At 44.6% G+C, this 15,273-nt stretch overlaps 1 protein-coding gene across 1 annotated transcript; it reads right to left on the minus strand.

Annotated features, from left to right (window-relative positions):
- Positions 1 to 601: 601 nt before the first annotated feature.
- On the minus strand, positions 602 to 12,660 carry ERFE (erythroferrone). Its single transcript, XM_035132543.2, has 8 exons — positions 9,748 to 12,660; positions 7,053 to 7,166; positions 5,194 to 5,269; positions 3,204 to 3,424; positions 2,524 to 2,632; positions 1,907 to 1,997; positions 1,273 to 1,351; positions 602 to 943 (listed from the first exon to the last, which is right to left on the minus strand). Exons 1-8 carry the CDS (start codon positions 9,940 to 9,942, stop codon positions 845 to 847), a joined length of 984 nt encoding a protein of 327 aa, XP_034988434.1. The 5' UTR covers positions 9,943 to 12,660; the 3' UTR covers positions 602 to 844.
- Positions 12,661 to 15,273: the final 2,613 nt, after the last annotated feature.

The raw sequence follows: 15,273 nt of genomic DNA on the forward strand, positions 1-15,273 counted from the left end.
TCTCAGGCTAAAATAGATAAGGGTATGTGTTCATACCCACACAGGAGCAGTTCTAATGCCTGCCTACGTGCCCAAGGTTACAGTAATAGTAGAAGAGGGTGGTGGTGCATTAGCAATTCTTGGATATCGTACTTTAGGGTGTACACAGCTGCAGAGAAAATAAGGACAGTTACTAAGAAATGGAAATAACCACCTCTTCCCTCCTCACGTAGTTAGGTTCAAAATAAGTGGCACTAATGCTAGGCTTCATGCTAAACGGACAGGGCAATCTAATTGACCTAAGGCAATAGAAAACCTCTGGCTAACAGTGGACTCAATAAATAGCCTACCATCTCATTTCTTTTTAAAACCCTGCTCTAAATATGGTAGCCAATCTACCCACCATTATTTGAAAGTTAGCAATGGATATTGAGCACAATGCAGCACAAAGCAATAGGCAAATACTGCTTGTGGTTGAGGAAGTCCCCAGAAGGCAGAAAATCAACAAAAGTTAGCACTTTTAACTTAAAAGACTATGAACCAATGAGATAGTAAAATGTATTCCATATATATATATATATATATATATATATATATATATATATATATATATATGCTTCCGTTTATAAGTTGGTTCAGCATCCTTTTAATCAGTTTTACTAGATGCTGGGCCATTTTTCTCAAATCCAATTCGTCACCTTGGTATGCTTAAACAGCAGTGGAGGTTTGCTAGCTTTGCATCAACAGCTATTGTGCTTTGTTCTGGTGCTTACCAACTCCAGGCACTTGATTGAATGAGATAAGTGTAGCATAGGGGCTGATGAAAAGCAAGGTTTCACCTTCAGAATAGTTGGTTGTGAGCCAATCAAATGCCCAAGAGGACAGCACCAAAGTCAGACCCACTTCGAACAGTGAGGGTGGATCCTGTTGCATTGTCTACAAAAACTGAAGCATACTGGCCAGCCTGGAACAGAGAAGATAAAGGCGAGTAAGCAAAGCAAGACAGATCTTTGGCAAAATGGGTGCCATCCCTAGGATTGTTCAGATACAGCTAGTGCCTATGCTACCTTTTAAAGAGGCTGCATACTTTGCTTGTAGCAAATTGTTTTATAATTTCATGCTAAAGGCTCCAGTTACTCAACAGCTATAGGGAAGCCTGCCTTTAATAGCTGCTGCTTGCATTTTTTTATTCAGGAGAGAGAGAACTAAATGAAGGTGTTTTGCCAGATTTGTGTCACTAAGCATGCAGGTTATGACAACATGTTACAACTTTCCTTCATGGCTTTTACTCACCTGCAGGAATAGAATTCCATGGATTGAAACTGTGAAATGTTCATTGTTTCTGTCCAACCTGCTCACTGTTTCCAGAGAACTGAAAGCAAAAGACACTTAATTAACATGAACAATCCTAGAAAATAACAGGATAGGCCGTCCACCACTTTAATTGATGGATGGTGGGTGCACTGGAAAGAGGTAGGTTTGGATGTGGGTGAGTGGGTCAGAATCCTCATTCATCAGTGTTCATTGTATCATTTGGACTAGTTCAGGAGTGCGGCCAGATCCTTCATCCCACCCTGGACCAACTTTTAACACTGTTAAAAGAAGCTCATTGTAATCCAGTGAGCCCCTCTGAAGTCAGCTTGCAGGTATAGCACATAACCAGCCCAATAAGGTTGCTTGGAGAGTAAGAATATATGTGAAAATCCATGCATATTCAGCCTTGAAGGTAGGTCAAGAAGGAAGTTACTATTTCCTCATTTATAGGTTGCCCTATACCCCAAGGTTCTCAGGGTAGCTTACAACAGAGTTAAAATTAAATGTGAATTTCATACAGTAAAACATAGAAAGCAGGAGCATGTAGCAGAGTGGGAATGAATTGGAACTGAAAGAAATTATAAACAATACTATTTCTACTCCACACACTCACATGTTCTGTCGGCAGAGGGACTCAACGCAGATCAGCAAGCGCAGGCGTTCGTGGCTGTGGGGCTGGTTCTTCTTTTGATGAACCTCTGGAACTGCAACAGGCAGCAACTAGTCAGACCAGAGGACAGAGGCGGCTTGTTGCTGGGCTGGAATCCTTGACCCCAGCAGCTGGAGGCTATCTGACAGTGTCTAAAAGGCCTACCCAAGGTTCAGAGCTTCACTGAACTTTGCTCTGTTCAATATGCAACCTTTATGCTGCTGTTCGTCTTGCCTCAGAGAATGCTCAACTGAAATCAGACATCCACTTGAAACTGATAAGCAAATTCCAACACTAACATTACACTGAAAAGTCAACTTTTTATGTAATTACTAAGGATGCTTAATCCTCCCCTGCTAAGTTTCTCCTTGAATTCAGGGGCTCATCATTACCCAAGATGTTTACAGAACTGGAGCTGATAATGTCAATGCTTCCAGATTATTTCTGGAATGTGCACTTTACTTTACTTTTAAAACATTGGTAAGAGAGTGGGGTAGGGATAATTAACTGCCAGCTCCAAATTGCTTAGCATTTCTATGATGAAGAACCCAACACAGTTTTGCTTTAAGTTAAACACTTACCAATATGCAATGTGGCAGTGAAGATGTAGTATCCACTGAAAGGTGCTATGTATTGTCCATTGTTAAGGTTTAGCCCAAGGCCACGGTGGAACATCTCTTCTTTTTTAGGCTATGCACAACAACAACAACAAAAGGATTATGAAGCGGGGGAGAAAATTGTTCCAGCTTTCCCTGTGGTGCATGGAAGTAGAGCTCTGAAGAAGGCCCTTCAAAAACCAAGGTTCAGTCATTCATAAAAGGGAAAAAGAACCAAAAGTGGATCACTTGTGAACATGCTTAAGAGGGATGCATAGTTATGAGATGAGCAACAAAATATGGCAATATATTTTATAACGGGGGACAAATGACTAGCTTGGCCAAACAAATAAACTCAGAGCCTGGTGCCCGGATATTTCTCCATCAATGGTGGCAGCTTTCAGAGTTTTTATTGTGTATCTAAACATTTTTTCCAGGGACGACTTAAATTCTGGGAAACCAGGTTTCAATTATTTAGATCGTCAGTTACAGAACACACTCCCTTAGAAATCAGGAGATTTGGAGTGGTTTTAAGATAGGATTTATAGGGTTGGTTGTCTTGTTAGGGATATAGAAGCAAAAACTACCTTCCCTTTTGCTGACATTTGCAAGAAGAAATGACACCAAACCAGCCAGAGGCAATTCCCTTTCCCTTTGCTACTCACTATGTAATAGAACTGAAGCTCTTGTAATGACCGCCGTTCAATTGAAATGTTTCTCCGGGTCCGACAATGGAAAGCTGCCTGCACTCGCCCATGCTCCCTGCTTTCTAAAAGTGGTCCACTAATCTGGGCCAGAAAGTTATCTTCTCCTCTGGACCTGTCATCTTCTTCTTGGCAGTTGTCACAGGCTTTCTGACCGATCCTTTCCCGTTCCCTGATTACACCTGAGCAGCCAAAACACAAAGCCCCATTACCTACTTGCTTTCAAACACAACAAGGTCACACTAGTCAATATGCCTATAGCCATCTTAACATAGGAAGTCCCAAGCCAACCCCAAGACTTTGTGAATCCGTATTATTTTAGACAGCTGGCTTGTTGGAATGTATGTTCACCTGTTTCTAGAGCAGTAAAAATACTGGACATAAGAGTCTGCAGGGTCAGACCAGAGCTCCAACAAGTCCAACATTCTGTTCTCACAGTGGCCAACTAGATGCCAAGGCAGGATCTGCAGCCTTCCCATGTGATTCCCAACAAGTGGTACCCACAGACACATTTTGCCACCAGCATCAGATGTAGTACATAGATACCATGGCTAGCGATAACTGTTAGGCAAATTCATGGAAGTTAAAGCCCTTTTAAAGCAATCTCCATGGGTGGCTACATCTTTGTGGTAACAAATCCCACAGTATAAGAGTGGAAATCTCCGCTAGGATCCTGGTGACTGCAGCTCAGACCCATGGGTGGGGAAGGGAAAACGTGACTACTGCTAGGCCACATCTTCTCCTTTGTGTCTTGTGCATGACATCCTCAGTCGGCTCCCCTTCATTGACTTCTGTTTAGTGGTGAATCTGAGCATGATGGTGTTAAGGCAGAATCCAATTTGGATTGCAAGGGTGGAGAAACCGGGGGGGGGGAATCTAGATGCTGGACTCCAACTCACGGGCAGCATGACCAATGGCTAGGGCACAGCCCCCAGTTAGCCCCGGAAGAGCTGAGGCAGCATTGGGGCCAGGGGACGAGTCGTTGGGCAGCAAAGGGTAGCACAAGATGCTGCAAACCCTCCCTCCCTCCCAGCCAACCCAGGAGCTGGGGGATAACCAGGATACTGGCTATTAGAAGGAGGCACTACCACCGCCCCAGCCCCGAAGGCCATGGCTTGGCTTACCTTGCTTCCCCATAGGAACCTGTAGTGGGGGTGCCTGGTTGTGCCCTATCAGAAATGTGTGCCCAGGGCCATGGCCCCCTGCCCGCCCACCCCCACGCTTCACCTCTTCAGTTTCCCTACCAGCTTTGGCTGGAGAAGATGCAATCAACCAAGGTTGAAGTTACTGAAGGGGGTGTCCTAGAGGCCTGTGTAATAGCAGAAGCCTTGGAGGAAATCGTGTATATGAAAACCAGTATCCTGGAACAGAAGGTCCACTTGGAATTTGCATTCCAGTGTGAAATTATGTGCCGGCACATAATGGCTGCCATGGGCGGCAAAAGAAGGGGAGCTGGTACTCTATACTGGTGATACGTACCATCACACACACAAAACACTGACTGAATCTGAATTCCAACAGCAGAAAAGTGGCATGGATTACACTCCTCTTAGAATATACCTTTTTAACTTTGATATCGCACTCTTGGATTAATATTCTTGGCCTTGCCAAGAGCCACAGTTTTAATTGCAAGTTTAATCCTGTTTGTGGTTTAAAGAAATTCAAAGCCGGGGCAATAACCCAACAACAGAGAATCATAGAATTGTAGAGTTGGCAGGGGCCACAAGGGTCATTTAGTCCAACCCCCTGTAATGCAGGAATCTAATATCATATTTTAAGTGTATCTTAGTCCTAAAGAGTAGAACTCCAAAAGTAAAGTCTCCATCCAAACCCAGAAGGTACATTAAAAACAATAATGTCAAATAAAATCACCTATTATTAAGGGCTCGATTTGTTATTCTGTGCCTAAGGCAAACAAGTATGTTTGGTTGGAGAGCAACAACCTCCGTACCTTTAAGCAGCAATCTGAATTCTTTCAGCAGCTCCTCCTGGGCGATTAAGGCTCCTGGGGGTCCTGGAATGCCAAACTACAACCGAAAGAAATAGAGGACAGTATTTTAGAGCCGTATTTATCCACACCAACCACCAAACCTATTGTCTGTCTAGCTATCATCAATTCTCAGTCTCTGGGCTCCTAAAGGCTGCTTCTGTTTGTTTGATGTGCTCTTGCTTCAAGATGCTTTACTTAATTGCCTGAAAGGGGCTCCAGTACTAGGAGGGAAGAGAAAGGTCCTTTTCTGTCAGGGGGACTCCCTACAGGGACCCTCCCCCAGTCATCCTGACCAGCACTTCACCCAGTGACAGCGCAAGCAGCGGGTCAGGAGGAGGGAATGAAGCGGAGTGGAGAGGGGGCTCTCAGACGTGTCAGAGCCTCGGCACCAACCCAGCTGGCCAGAGGAGGAAGGACAGCGCAGTGACGTGTCAGAGCCTCTGCAACACTCCAGCCAAAGGATGGGGGAAAGGCACGCAGCCCCTTCCGGCGCCCACGTTGGGTCATGCACCCAGACGTAGGGCAAGGGGGCGGCGTTTTGGGGTTCCCAGACTATTATGCTGGCGCAAGAACAGACAAGAGCCATTGATTCTGATTCTGAATCAGACTAGGCAGTCATGTTTTCTGATGTCTCTGCACTGTAAATAGTATGCACAATACAGCTCTTAAAGACAGAGCAGGCTGGAGCGTCTTTACTCGAGAGTAGCCACAACAACCCCCTGACATTTTCACTTGCAAAAGTTCACATGGGAAGATAACATCTCATATCAACATCAACATGACTCCCTCTCCCCAAACCATTCATGAAATAAATATTCACCTTTTATTTATTTTACTGTTATTGCATTTTAATCCCACCTTTCCTCCAAAGTGTTCAAGGTGGCACATATGGTTCTCTCCCCCCCCCCCATTTTATCCTCAAAACAACACTATGGTGTATGCTAGGTAGAAAGACAGTTTCTGACCCAAGGTCGCCTAATGACTGACTGGGGATTTGAACCCTCGTTTCCCAGGTACTGGTCCAACACTCTAACCACCACACCAACACAACACAACAACACCACATTGAACATTTATATTCAGCCTTTCTTCTCTCATGGAACCAAAGATGGTGTATATGTTGTTCCCACACACCATACAGACCATACTCTAGGAACTTGTATGCTGAAAATCCTACGAGTGGGACTTGGTGAAACACTATTACTAGAGGGAGCATTCTTTCTTTCACAAGGTTTTCATTTCCATGTAGCAATTTCTCTGTGTCTCTTAAAGTGCATGCAGCCATGAACCGCTGCTTGGGGACAGACGGACTTTAAATTGTCTTGGTTAAATTTAGGGAGGCTCCAACAGTTAGGAAGAGTTAGGAAGGCTCAGAATGTCAATCTGAGGACATGTTCACATTACCACCTTACAGTGCAGTGAAGGGTTCTTTGCGGGGGGCGGGTTACCCGCAGCCCCCCCCAACTGTACACATCAGCATAAGTTTCATTAGTGTCAGATTTGTTTCCGTAGTTTCCCCCCCCCCATGCAAAGGTGTTTACACCCTGAATGAAGATGAATTAGAAACAGCTTAAGATTTCAATCAGCATGAGCCTGGTTTGAGAAAGAACTCATGCTGTTGTATTGTTGTTGTAAGTGGTATTTTATACATATCCGCTTTGGATAATGTCATGTGAACACTGATTAAAGAGCTGCTCTGGAAACGCAGTGAGTGCACAGCAGACATGAAAACAGAGTATGAAAACAGTCTCGGAATCCCTTATCTGAACAGACTTTAAAGAGAAGTGTGTCAAGATGAGGACACTGTTAATATTGCTTACCTTGAACTTTTTGGCTTTATTTTTGCTTCTTTTTTTATTGTTCACCCCGTTATTTATAAGAAGCATCCAAGCAGCCCGGGATTCATCCCTGCGAATCTTTCCTGCAGCAGTTTCCTTTTTGTAATGGGAAGTAAAAAAAAAAAATGCATGTGAAAGGCAGAGACAACCAAGAACATGAACACACACACAAACACAAACACAAACATCATATTGTCCTAAAAACATATTGAGGATTATCTTTGCTCAGCATCTTCATACGTTCTGCTGTATCCATGTATCAATTATGCTTCCTTCAGTCTACATCAGAGATGGGGAACCTTTTACAGCTGCATTTCCTCACCAGCAATGAAAGTAGGCAGGGCAGGGGGGTCCTACAGGATCTCCCCCCTCCCTCCTACAGCACAAACCCATACACACACTCCATCATCTGCCTTACTTGCCATGATTCGTTTTGCTGCTGAAGGTGCCTATATAGAAAACAGAATGTTACATTATTTTGCAGCAAGAATACTTTGCCAGATGTTTTTGTGCTTTCAGTCTGAACAATGGAGACACACCATCACAACTAGGAGAGCTTTTATAGCCCTTTACTTAATCTTTCCGAAGAGCGATGATATTTCTCAGCTCTTTAACATTTTCCTTCTGAGGAAACAGATATTTTCCAGTGAAACGAGTCACTTATCCGGCACCTCGTCAAGGTTTACTTTCTTTAGAGGTTATTTTGAGATTTTTATTTCTTTTCTATATCAAAGTTTCTTTTGGAACATTTAAATCCATTATGTTTCTTTGATTAATTATTAGTTGAGTTTTTTCACCTTACCAATATCTCGTTTCAGGGATATATCACGGCATAGTTTTGTTTTTGCGCTGGTTATACATTTCCGTGATTGTCTTTTTTGCTATTTTAGATGTTTTTGTGCTGGCAGATGCCCCCGGTCTTTGCAAATGCCCCTGCTTAATTGATTTAATCAGTTCCCTAGGAAAGGGACTGGTTGGGAGATGGCCAGAGAAGGTCTGGGTAACATGTTAAGAAGTGCATCCTGCTGTCATGCTTGACTATATAATTTCCATACTAACAAGTTGCAGGTGTCTTGGTATTTCTCTCATACCAGAGGAAACAGCTCCATTTCAAAACATCTTTGAATCACAGAATTGTAGAGTTGGAAGGGATTCCAGGGGTCATAGTCTGACCACCTGTAATGCCAGTAGATGGGCTAGCTGCATTTTTTTGCTAGTAGAATTCAGTGTAATTCCAAGCCTTCATTTATCTTCTATAGTTGGTCTGCTGCAATTGCTGTGAACCAAGAATGCATAGGAGCCAACTTCTAGGAGCCGAGGTCTCTTCGCCAACCCTAATATTTGAGGGGCCAGGGCCCCCAAAGTTTATGGGCATTGCCATTCAAATGGTGTGTGTGCACTGTGCCTTGTGATTGATTATGCAGGGTGCAGCTTACCTGCCCCCCCCCCGAGTATATTATTCAAGTTGGCACCCCTGAAAGGATGGCTAGATAACTTGCAGTTCTCCATATGTTGTTGGACTTCTAACTCCTTAGGAAGCATGGCCAATGGTCAGAGGATTATGGGACTTGTAGTCTAGCAACATCTGAAAGGCCGCAGGTTCCCAATCTCTGCTATAGACAAAAGACCAGTCAAGGTGGAGCATCTCCATGTTGCAGGATGAGGGGGCAGTTAGGAAAGTGTTAGCTCCCTCTCTCCTTTCTGCTCAAGTATATAGGTTGCTATCCCTTGATCTGTAGTTCTGAACAATCTAGAGAAAGGAGTGGTATTTAAAAGTGTTACTGCTAGCCAGGAAAATGGACAAAGTGTTATTCCTTTACCCAGTGAAAGGTAAGCAGGTGGGCATACTAGGGCAGTATTTTAACCCACATTGAAATGGCAACACACATAAAACAGAAGTAAAATGGATTGCTGCTATACATACCTAGTTCCACTAAGCTTGGTGGGAACTATTCCCAAGTACCTACCTGCACATAGGATCACATAGGAGTAGACTACGAATACCCCTCCCCACCCTCACACTATATATAAGGGTCTGGAGCAGGGATCCCCAAACTAAGGCCCGGGGGCCGGATGCGGCCCAATCGTCTTCTAAACCCGGCCCACGGACGGTCCGTGAATTAGCATGTTTTTACATGAGTAGAATGTGTCCTTTTATTTAAAGTGCATCTCTGGGTTATTTGTGGGGCATAGGAATTCATATATTTTTTCAAAATATAGTCCGGCCCCCAACAAGGGCTGAGGGACAGTGGACCGGCCCCCTGGTGAAAAAGTTTGGTGACCCCTGGTCTGGAGACTTCTGTTTCAGTGTATCTGAAGAAGTGTGCATGCACATGAAAGCTCATACCAAAGACAAACTTAGTTGGTCTCTAAGGTGCTACTAGAAGAAGTTTTTTTTTATTTTGTTTCAACTACGCCAGACCAACACGGCTACCTACCTGTAACTATTTTCAAAAGACGGAGACATACATTCACACTTGCCTGTGCAAATATTCTCCTACATGACATTCCAAAGCAAAACCTACTCCTTCCTACTTGGGCACAACTTTCTTTTCTCCGTTCTCTACCCCCATTTTTAGCCCTTGCAGGGCTAAATTCAAAAGAGAAGGTTTACTTCAATTAAGGCATGGGTTAAAGACACCCCAAATAGTGAGCCGAGAGTAGTATTTGTCCTTACCGGGTCATTGGATGATGACAAGGGAGGGCTGCTTGTTCTTTGTCCCGTGAGAGAGTCATTCCATCGGGATTTCTTCTCCTGGCTCCTTCTGTTTCCATGTTTTTCGGTTTCCATAGAGCCAGCACAAAAAGTCATTGCTAGCAGCCCCATGGCTAATAATCGAAGTGGACAGCTGGAAAGGAGGGGTCCAGCCATCCTCCAGCTGCACACAGGCACGCTGGTAGTTTCTATAGAGACAGACTCCTGGATTTAGGCCTTGGCAAAAGCTCCTCCAGAAGAACAGGGCAAAGATTAAGCTGCGGACCTTCAGATGGGCAGCAGTCGATATTCCTGGGGGGGTTCCAGAAAGGAAGAATGGAGTGCAGGAAGAAATTATCCGCTGCTCTTTCCAGCAATGCCTGGCTTGTTTAGTTTTTCAGGGCAGGCCCTATCAAGACTGTCAGGCTTCTTCAATTAAATAATAAATAATAATAATAATAGAAAAAGATAAAAAAAGTAAAGTAAACACTATGGTACCCACACACCTCACCAAGTCAAGGCCCTGGAGTTTCCAGTGGATTTATCAATTGCCTCTTTTTGGAGGAGCAGAAAAAAATACCATTGGATGGTCCCCTACAATTTAGAAAGGTTTAAGTCAAGGGACTCGGGGAACTATTTGTCCTTCGACTGAAAAGCTCCAACCAAATGGCACAGGGCAATTTCCTGGGTCTTCTGTTGGACAGAACTCTCCTATCAAGGCTGCAGAAGTCCTGCGGTTCTCTCCGCCCGCGGCTCTGGCTGCCTGGGGGGCATCTGGCTCGCCCTCTTTGCAACACCCCCTCCAGTGCCCTCTCCGAGACGCCTCGTCGTCCCCCTCGCCCCTCTAAAGACCTCCGCTGCTTTCCCTTCCTTTAAAGAGCTTGAATTCCCCGCCTCACCGAAGTCGCCGCCTATGTCCACTTTAGGCGAGGGTTTAGAGGGCCACCTACTGGCTGTAATTGCGAACCACAACAACCGGAGGCTCGCTGAGCTCGCGTTGTAATTCGAATGCCGGGGAGCGGGAGGAGGAAGCAGGAATTATTTCATTTCTCCCATAGGAAGTGTCTGCTCAGGGAGAGACTGGGGGAGATGCAGATTAATGATTGGAGTTCGGCAACACCTGGAGAGCCAGAGGTTCCCCACCTGTTCTACACGCGTTCCCTTCCTGCACCATCTCCATTTTTATGTTATATAATGTTAATTATTTTGATTCGTCCTTCCATTTATTTAGCTGATGCATTTATATCAAGGAGCTCAGGGTGGCATGCATGCCCCCTACACTTTATCACAACCACCTTGCAAGGTAGGTTAGACTGTGACTAGAGAGGAGGGATTTGAACCCTGGTCTCCCAGGTCCTAGTCCAACACTAACCACTACACCATGTTGGCTCTCATTATTGGAGCCCATTACCTGAAGGACTCTGGAGGATGGGTCTACACCTCCTCTACACACTTGTACCCATCCGGCACCACAACTATTTTTATGTTCCGTAATATTGACAATGGCTTTTTATTCAAATTGGGGGGGGGGGCAGTACATGTGAAATTGTTTTATGGTGCACATATCATCATCATTATATTTATATCCCATATCTTGACTCCATTCCCAAGAAATCATATGCCAACATTTAAACTCCATAGAGGGAATATAGGCAATACAGCTAAACAACAATAAAAACAAAACAGCAAATAAAAGCAATAAAAATAGCAACAGCAAAATACTATAAAAACACCAAAAGCAACAGCATACGCTTCATGTTCTCTCTCTCTCTCTCTCTCTCTCTCTCTCTCTCTCTCTCTCTCTCTCTCTCTCTCTCTCTCTCCGGGGTACCCCATTTTCACAGCACTCAAACAACTTTTGCATAGTGAATGGAGGAGTTCCATACCACACAAAAAGCAAAATGCTCTGATACCCAAAGCTTTTAGAAGGAAGGATTCTTTGGGTCGCCCCCAGACTGTTGCTATTTTGCAGGAAGGACTCGATTGCATGCCTAAACAAGGGTGAATTCCCATTGCCAAATGACCTCCCTGTAAACAAATCTGGATGAATGCTCAATGAAGAGCAGAAGTCAGATTAACCTCCGCATTAAGATTTGGCCAAGCAAATCTGGTTGAACGCTCAATAAACAGGTAATCTGGAGGGGTTTTGAGTTTCAAGGCTGTTGTGGAAATATATTTCTGCTGAATGTTAAACAAGAAGAATGTTGTATGGTTGTGTCTCAGTTAAACACAATTGCAAAATGGCTAGTAAAAAAGAACAATTCTCGGCAGGTATCACCAAAGCAATTTTGTTTGTGTGCGTGGAATGACACAAATTCATTATGCTGAGGGAGGCCAAAGGGGTGGAGGAGAAGGGAGGTAATATCACAATTCTTTGTCCATGCCTGGTACATATATATTAGAAGTATTAATGATAACAAAAGAGTTTGCCAGCAGATCAAATTGGTTTAGATCAGGCATCCCCAAACTTCGGCCCTCCAGATGTTTTGGACTACAATCCCCACCATCCCTGACCACTGGTCCTGTTAGCTAGGGATCATGGGAGTTGTAGGCCAAAACATCTGGAGGGCCGCAGTTTGGGGGTGCCTGGTTTAGACCTTCAATAAATGCATAGTGACATCTCCAAAACACAAGCTAGAGAATAGAATGATGAAAGTCTACAGAGAAATCTTCTGCTTTGGTTCAAATGCTCATGGAAACATGAAATGATCTCCTCTGTAGAGCCATACTCAGAGAAATACCCACTGAAACAATGGACTTAAGCACCACTGATTTCAATGGGCCTGCTCCAAGTATAGTTTAGGCCATACTTGCACCAAAGCATGACAATACTGTACCACTTTAAACAGTCATGGCTTCAGGGCAGACCCACCCATGAAGTGGGGTGAGGCAGCTCCCTCCGGCAGCAGAAGCCCCTGAGACAGTGCCCCCACAGGTGCCCCACCCACCCTGCCACCTCTGCCACTGGCGGAGAAATGGAGCTGGCATTGGCACCAATTTCCTATGATATCCTGCCCAAATCTCATGAGATCACACAGAGTGTGAGATTTCCAGGGAGATAATGCTGGCAGGTGGTGGGGCCGAGGTGGTGCAGCAGAGTGGCAGAAGAGGGCAGCACTTCCTGTTTTGCCTCAAGCGGCAAAATGGGATGCACTACCGCTGCATGACTTGCCTCAAAGGATTCTGGGGGCTGTAATTTGTTATGGGTCTCCAAACAACTCCCAGCACCCTTATTCCTCCACCGCTTTGTGCTGTGTACGAACCCAGATTTTAGTGAAATGCTGGGAATTTACTGACAGGATATAGATGTAGAACTACCATGAAGGGGGGGGGGGACGACGAAATCAACTCTCCTCTCCACGCTTGTGTGAAATCTGTGCTTCATTCTTGAGCTCTCATGTCATTGCCCTGGCCCCCTGTTCCCAGCAGAGTGATGCAACCAAGCTGTTTCTCTCGCTCTCGCTCTCCTTTTCCTTGAAGGGAAGGACCACACGGATGAAGTCATGGGAATGAAAACTCCATCTGTTCCTGAAAACAAATGTAGTGTAGAAGGGTTGTCAGTGTATACAGATTCCCTGATAACTTGTATTCTATTGCCGGAAAACTGCTAACTCTGTTGCATCAGCCACATCTAATCATTTTTACACTGGTGCCCCATTGTGTGGCAGAAAGTGCCTGTCCCAATAAGACAAGGGTGGGAAAGCTGTTGTCCTCTGAATCTTGTTGTACTACACTTCCCATCATCCCTGACTATTGTCTATGCTGGCCAGGGCCAATGGGAGTAGAGTCCAACATCTGGAAGGCCACACCCTGCAGCCTGTGCATTGATTACAAATAATTTGCTTTTGTACTATTATCTAAAGTGTTTCTATTCTGCCTTTCCTGTCTGATCTCAGGCCTCCAAGGCAGCTGACTACAAGCAAAAATAATGTACAGTGGGACCTCGACTTACGAATTTAATCCGTTCCGAATGCACACTCGTACGTTGAAAACTTCGTAAGTCGAGTTTCCCATAGGAAAAGCGGTTTCCCATAGGAATGCATTGGAAACGGAAAAATTTGTAAGTCAAGGAAACCGCATCTCAAAACTCGCAAGTTGAGGAAACCGCATCTAGCCGCGAACTGGTTTTCCGTTTGGATGTCGAGAAAATCGTAAGCGCACGGCCACTTTTTCCGCTCGTAACTCGAAAACGTCGGATGTCGAATAGCTCGTAAGACGAGGTCCCACTGTACAGTATAACAGAGGTGTGAGTAAAGTATACATATACATACACACACATATATATGGCTCAGTATTATAAATACTGTACAGTGTAGAATGAACACTTCCCAGGCCTTTTCTTCTTAAAATGATTCTTTTTTATAAACTGGATGCAAGTTTACAGATTACTGTACAGTATTAAATAATTCTGCAATGATAAATGATAACAACACCGGACAGGATTTTATAGGAACATTATGTGCAACTAAATCAGCAAGGAAGCTTTTATGTATTCCTCCACTACTCTAGCCTTTCATGCTCCTGTTTTTCTATCTCAGCAAGTTAATAAAAGCAAGTGATGTGCCAACATGTGTAAGTCTGGCCACCTCTGGGCCCCCCCTACCCTGGACTCAGCTCTTACCTGTGGCTCCTAGAAGCTGTCAGCATGCACCAGCAGCCACACCCTGGCAAATACCTTCTGACTGGCCAGCTAAACCGAGAAAGGGTAGCTGATGGGTCTCAAACCCTCACAGAGTTAGGGACTTCCCCTGCATGCATAGACAGGCTCTGGAGGATTGAGTGGACAAGACCAATAGAGGGCCCAATGGTCAAAAAGGTGGTTTCTAGAGGGAAGGGAGGCAAGCTCCATTATCTCTTGAGACAGACAGATGCCAACAACAACAACTATGGACATAATTTCAACCTTGGCTGGCATTTTGAGTTTCAAAATAAGGGAGCAGGGTGGGGTGGAGCAAAGCAAGAGGTCTCCTTACCCATCCACTTGGTGTCCTTTGACGTCAGGAGGAAATAGAAAGACAGGCCAGCCTTTCCACTGCTAGATTCTTCAGCAGCTGTTCCTCCCTTTCAGTTAGAACACAGCCAGGTGTTGCGAGGCAGCTGTTAGCAGGTGGCTGCCAATAAATATTATCAAAAGGCTCCAGCTGTTTGGAAGCCAATCGGAGACTGGGGGAAACTTACACCCTGCAGCTAATAATAACAATAATAAAAACAATAATAATTTTATTATTTGTACCCCAGCTGGCTTGGTTGACAAAGGAGTGGGGATATGGGGATGGGGTATAAATAATACATTCCTCCAGCTGTAACTAGCAAAGACAGAGGCCTACATCATAGGTTTGTTTGAAAGATAAACCACCTAAAAGAATGTAGTTATCCACTCTGAAAAAAGTCAGACTTAATACAGAAATCAGGGTTGCCATATTTCAAGAGGTAAAAACGCGGACACAAAAAGTTGCTGAGCTTTTTTAAGTCAATCGCCCAATAGCCCCCTCCACCCATGGCAGAGCC

This window comes from Zootoca vivipara, chromosome 5, assembly GCF_963506605.1.
Source record: "Zootoca vivipara chromosome 5, rZooViv1.1, whole genome shotgun sequence".
Classification (NCBI taxonomy): Eukaryota; Metazoa; Chordata; class Lepidosauria; order Squamata; family Lacertidae; genus Zootoca; species Zootoca vivipara.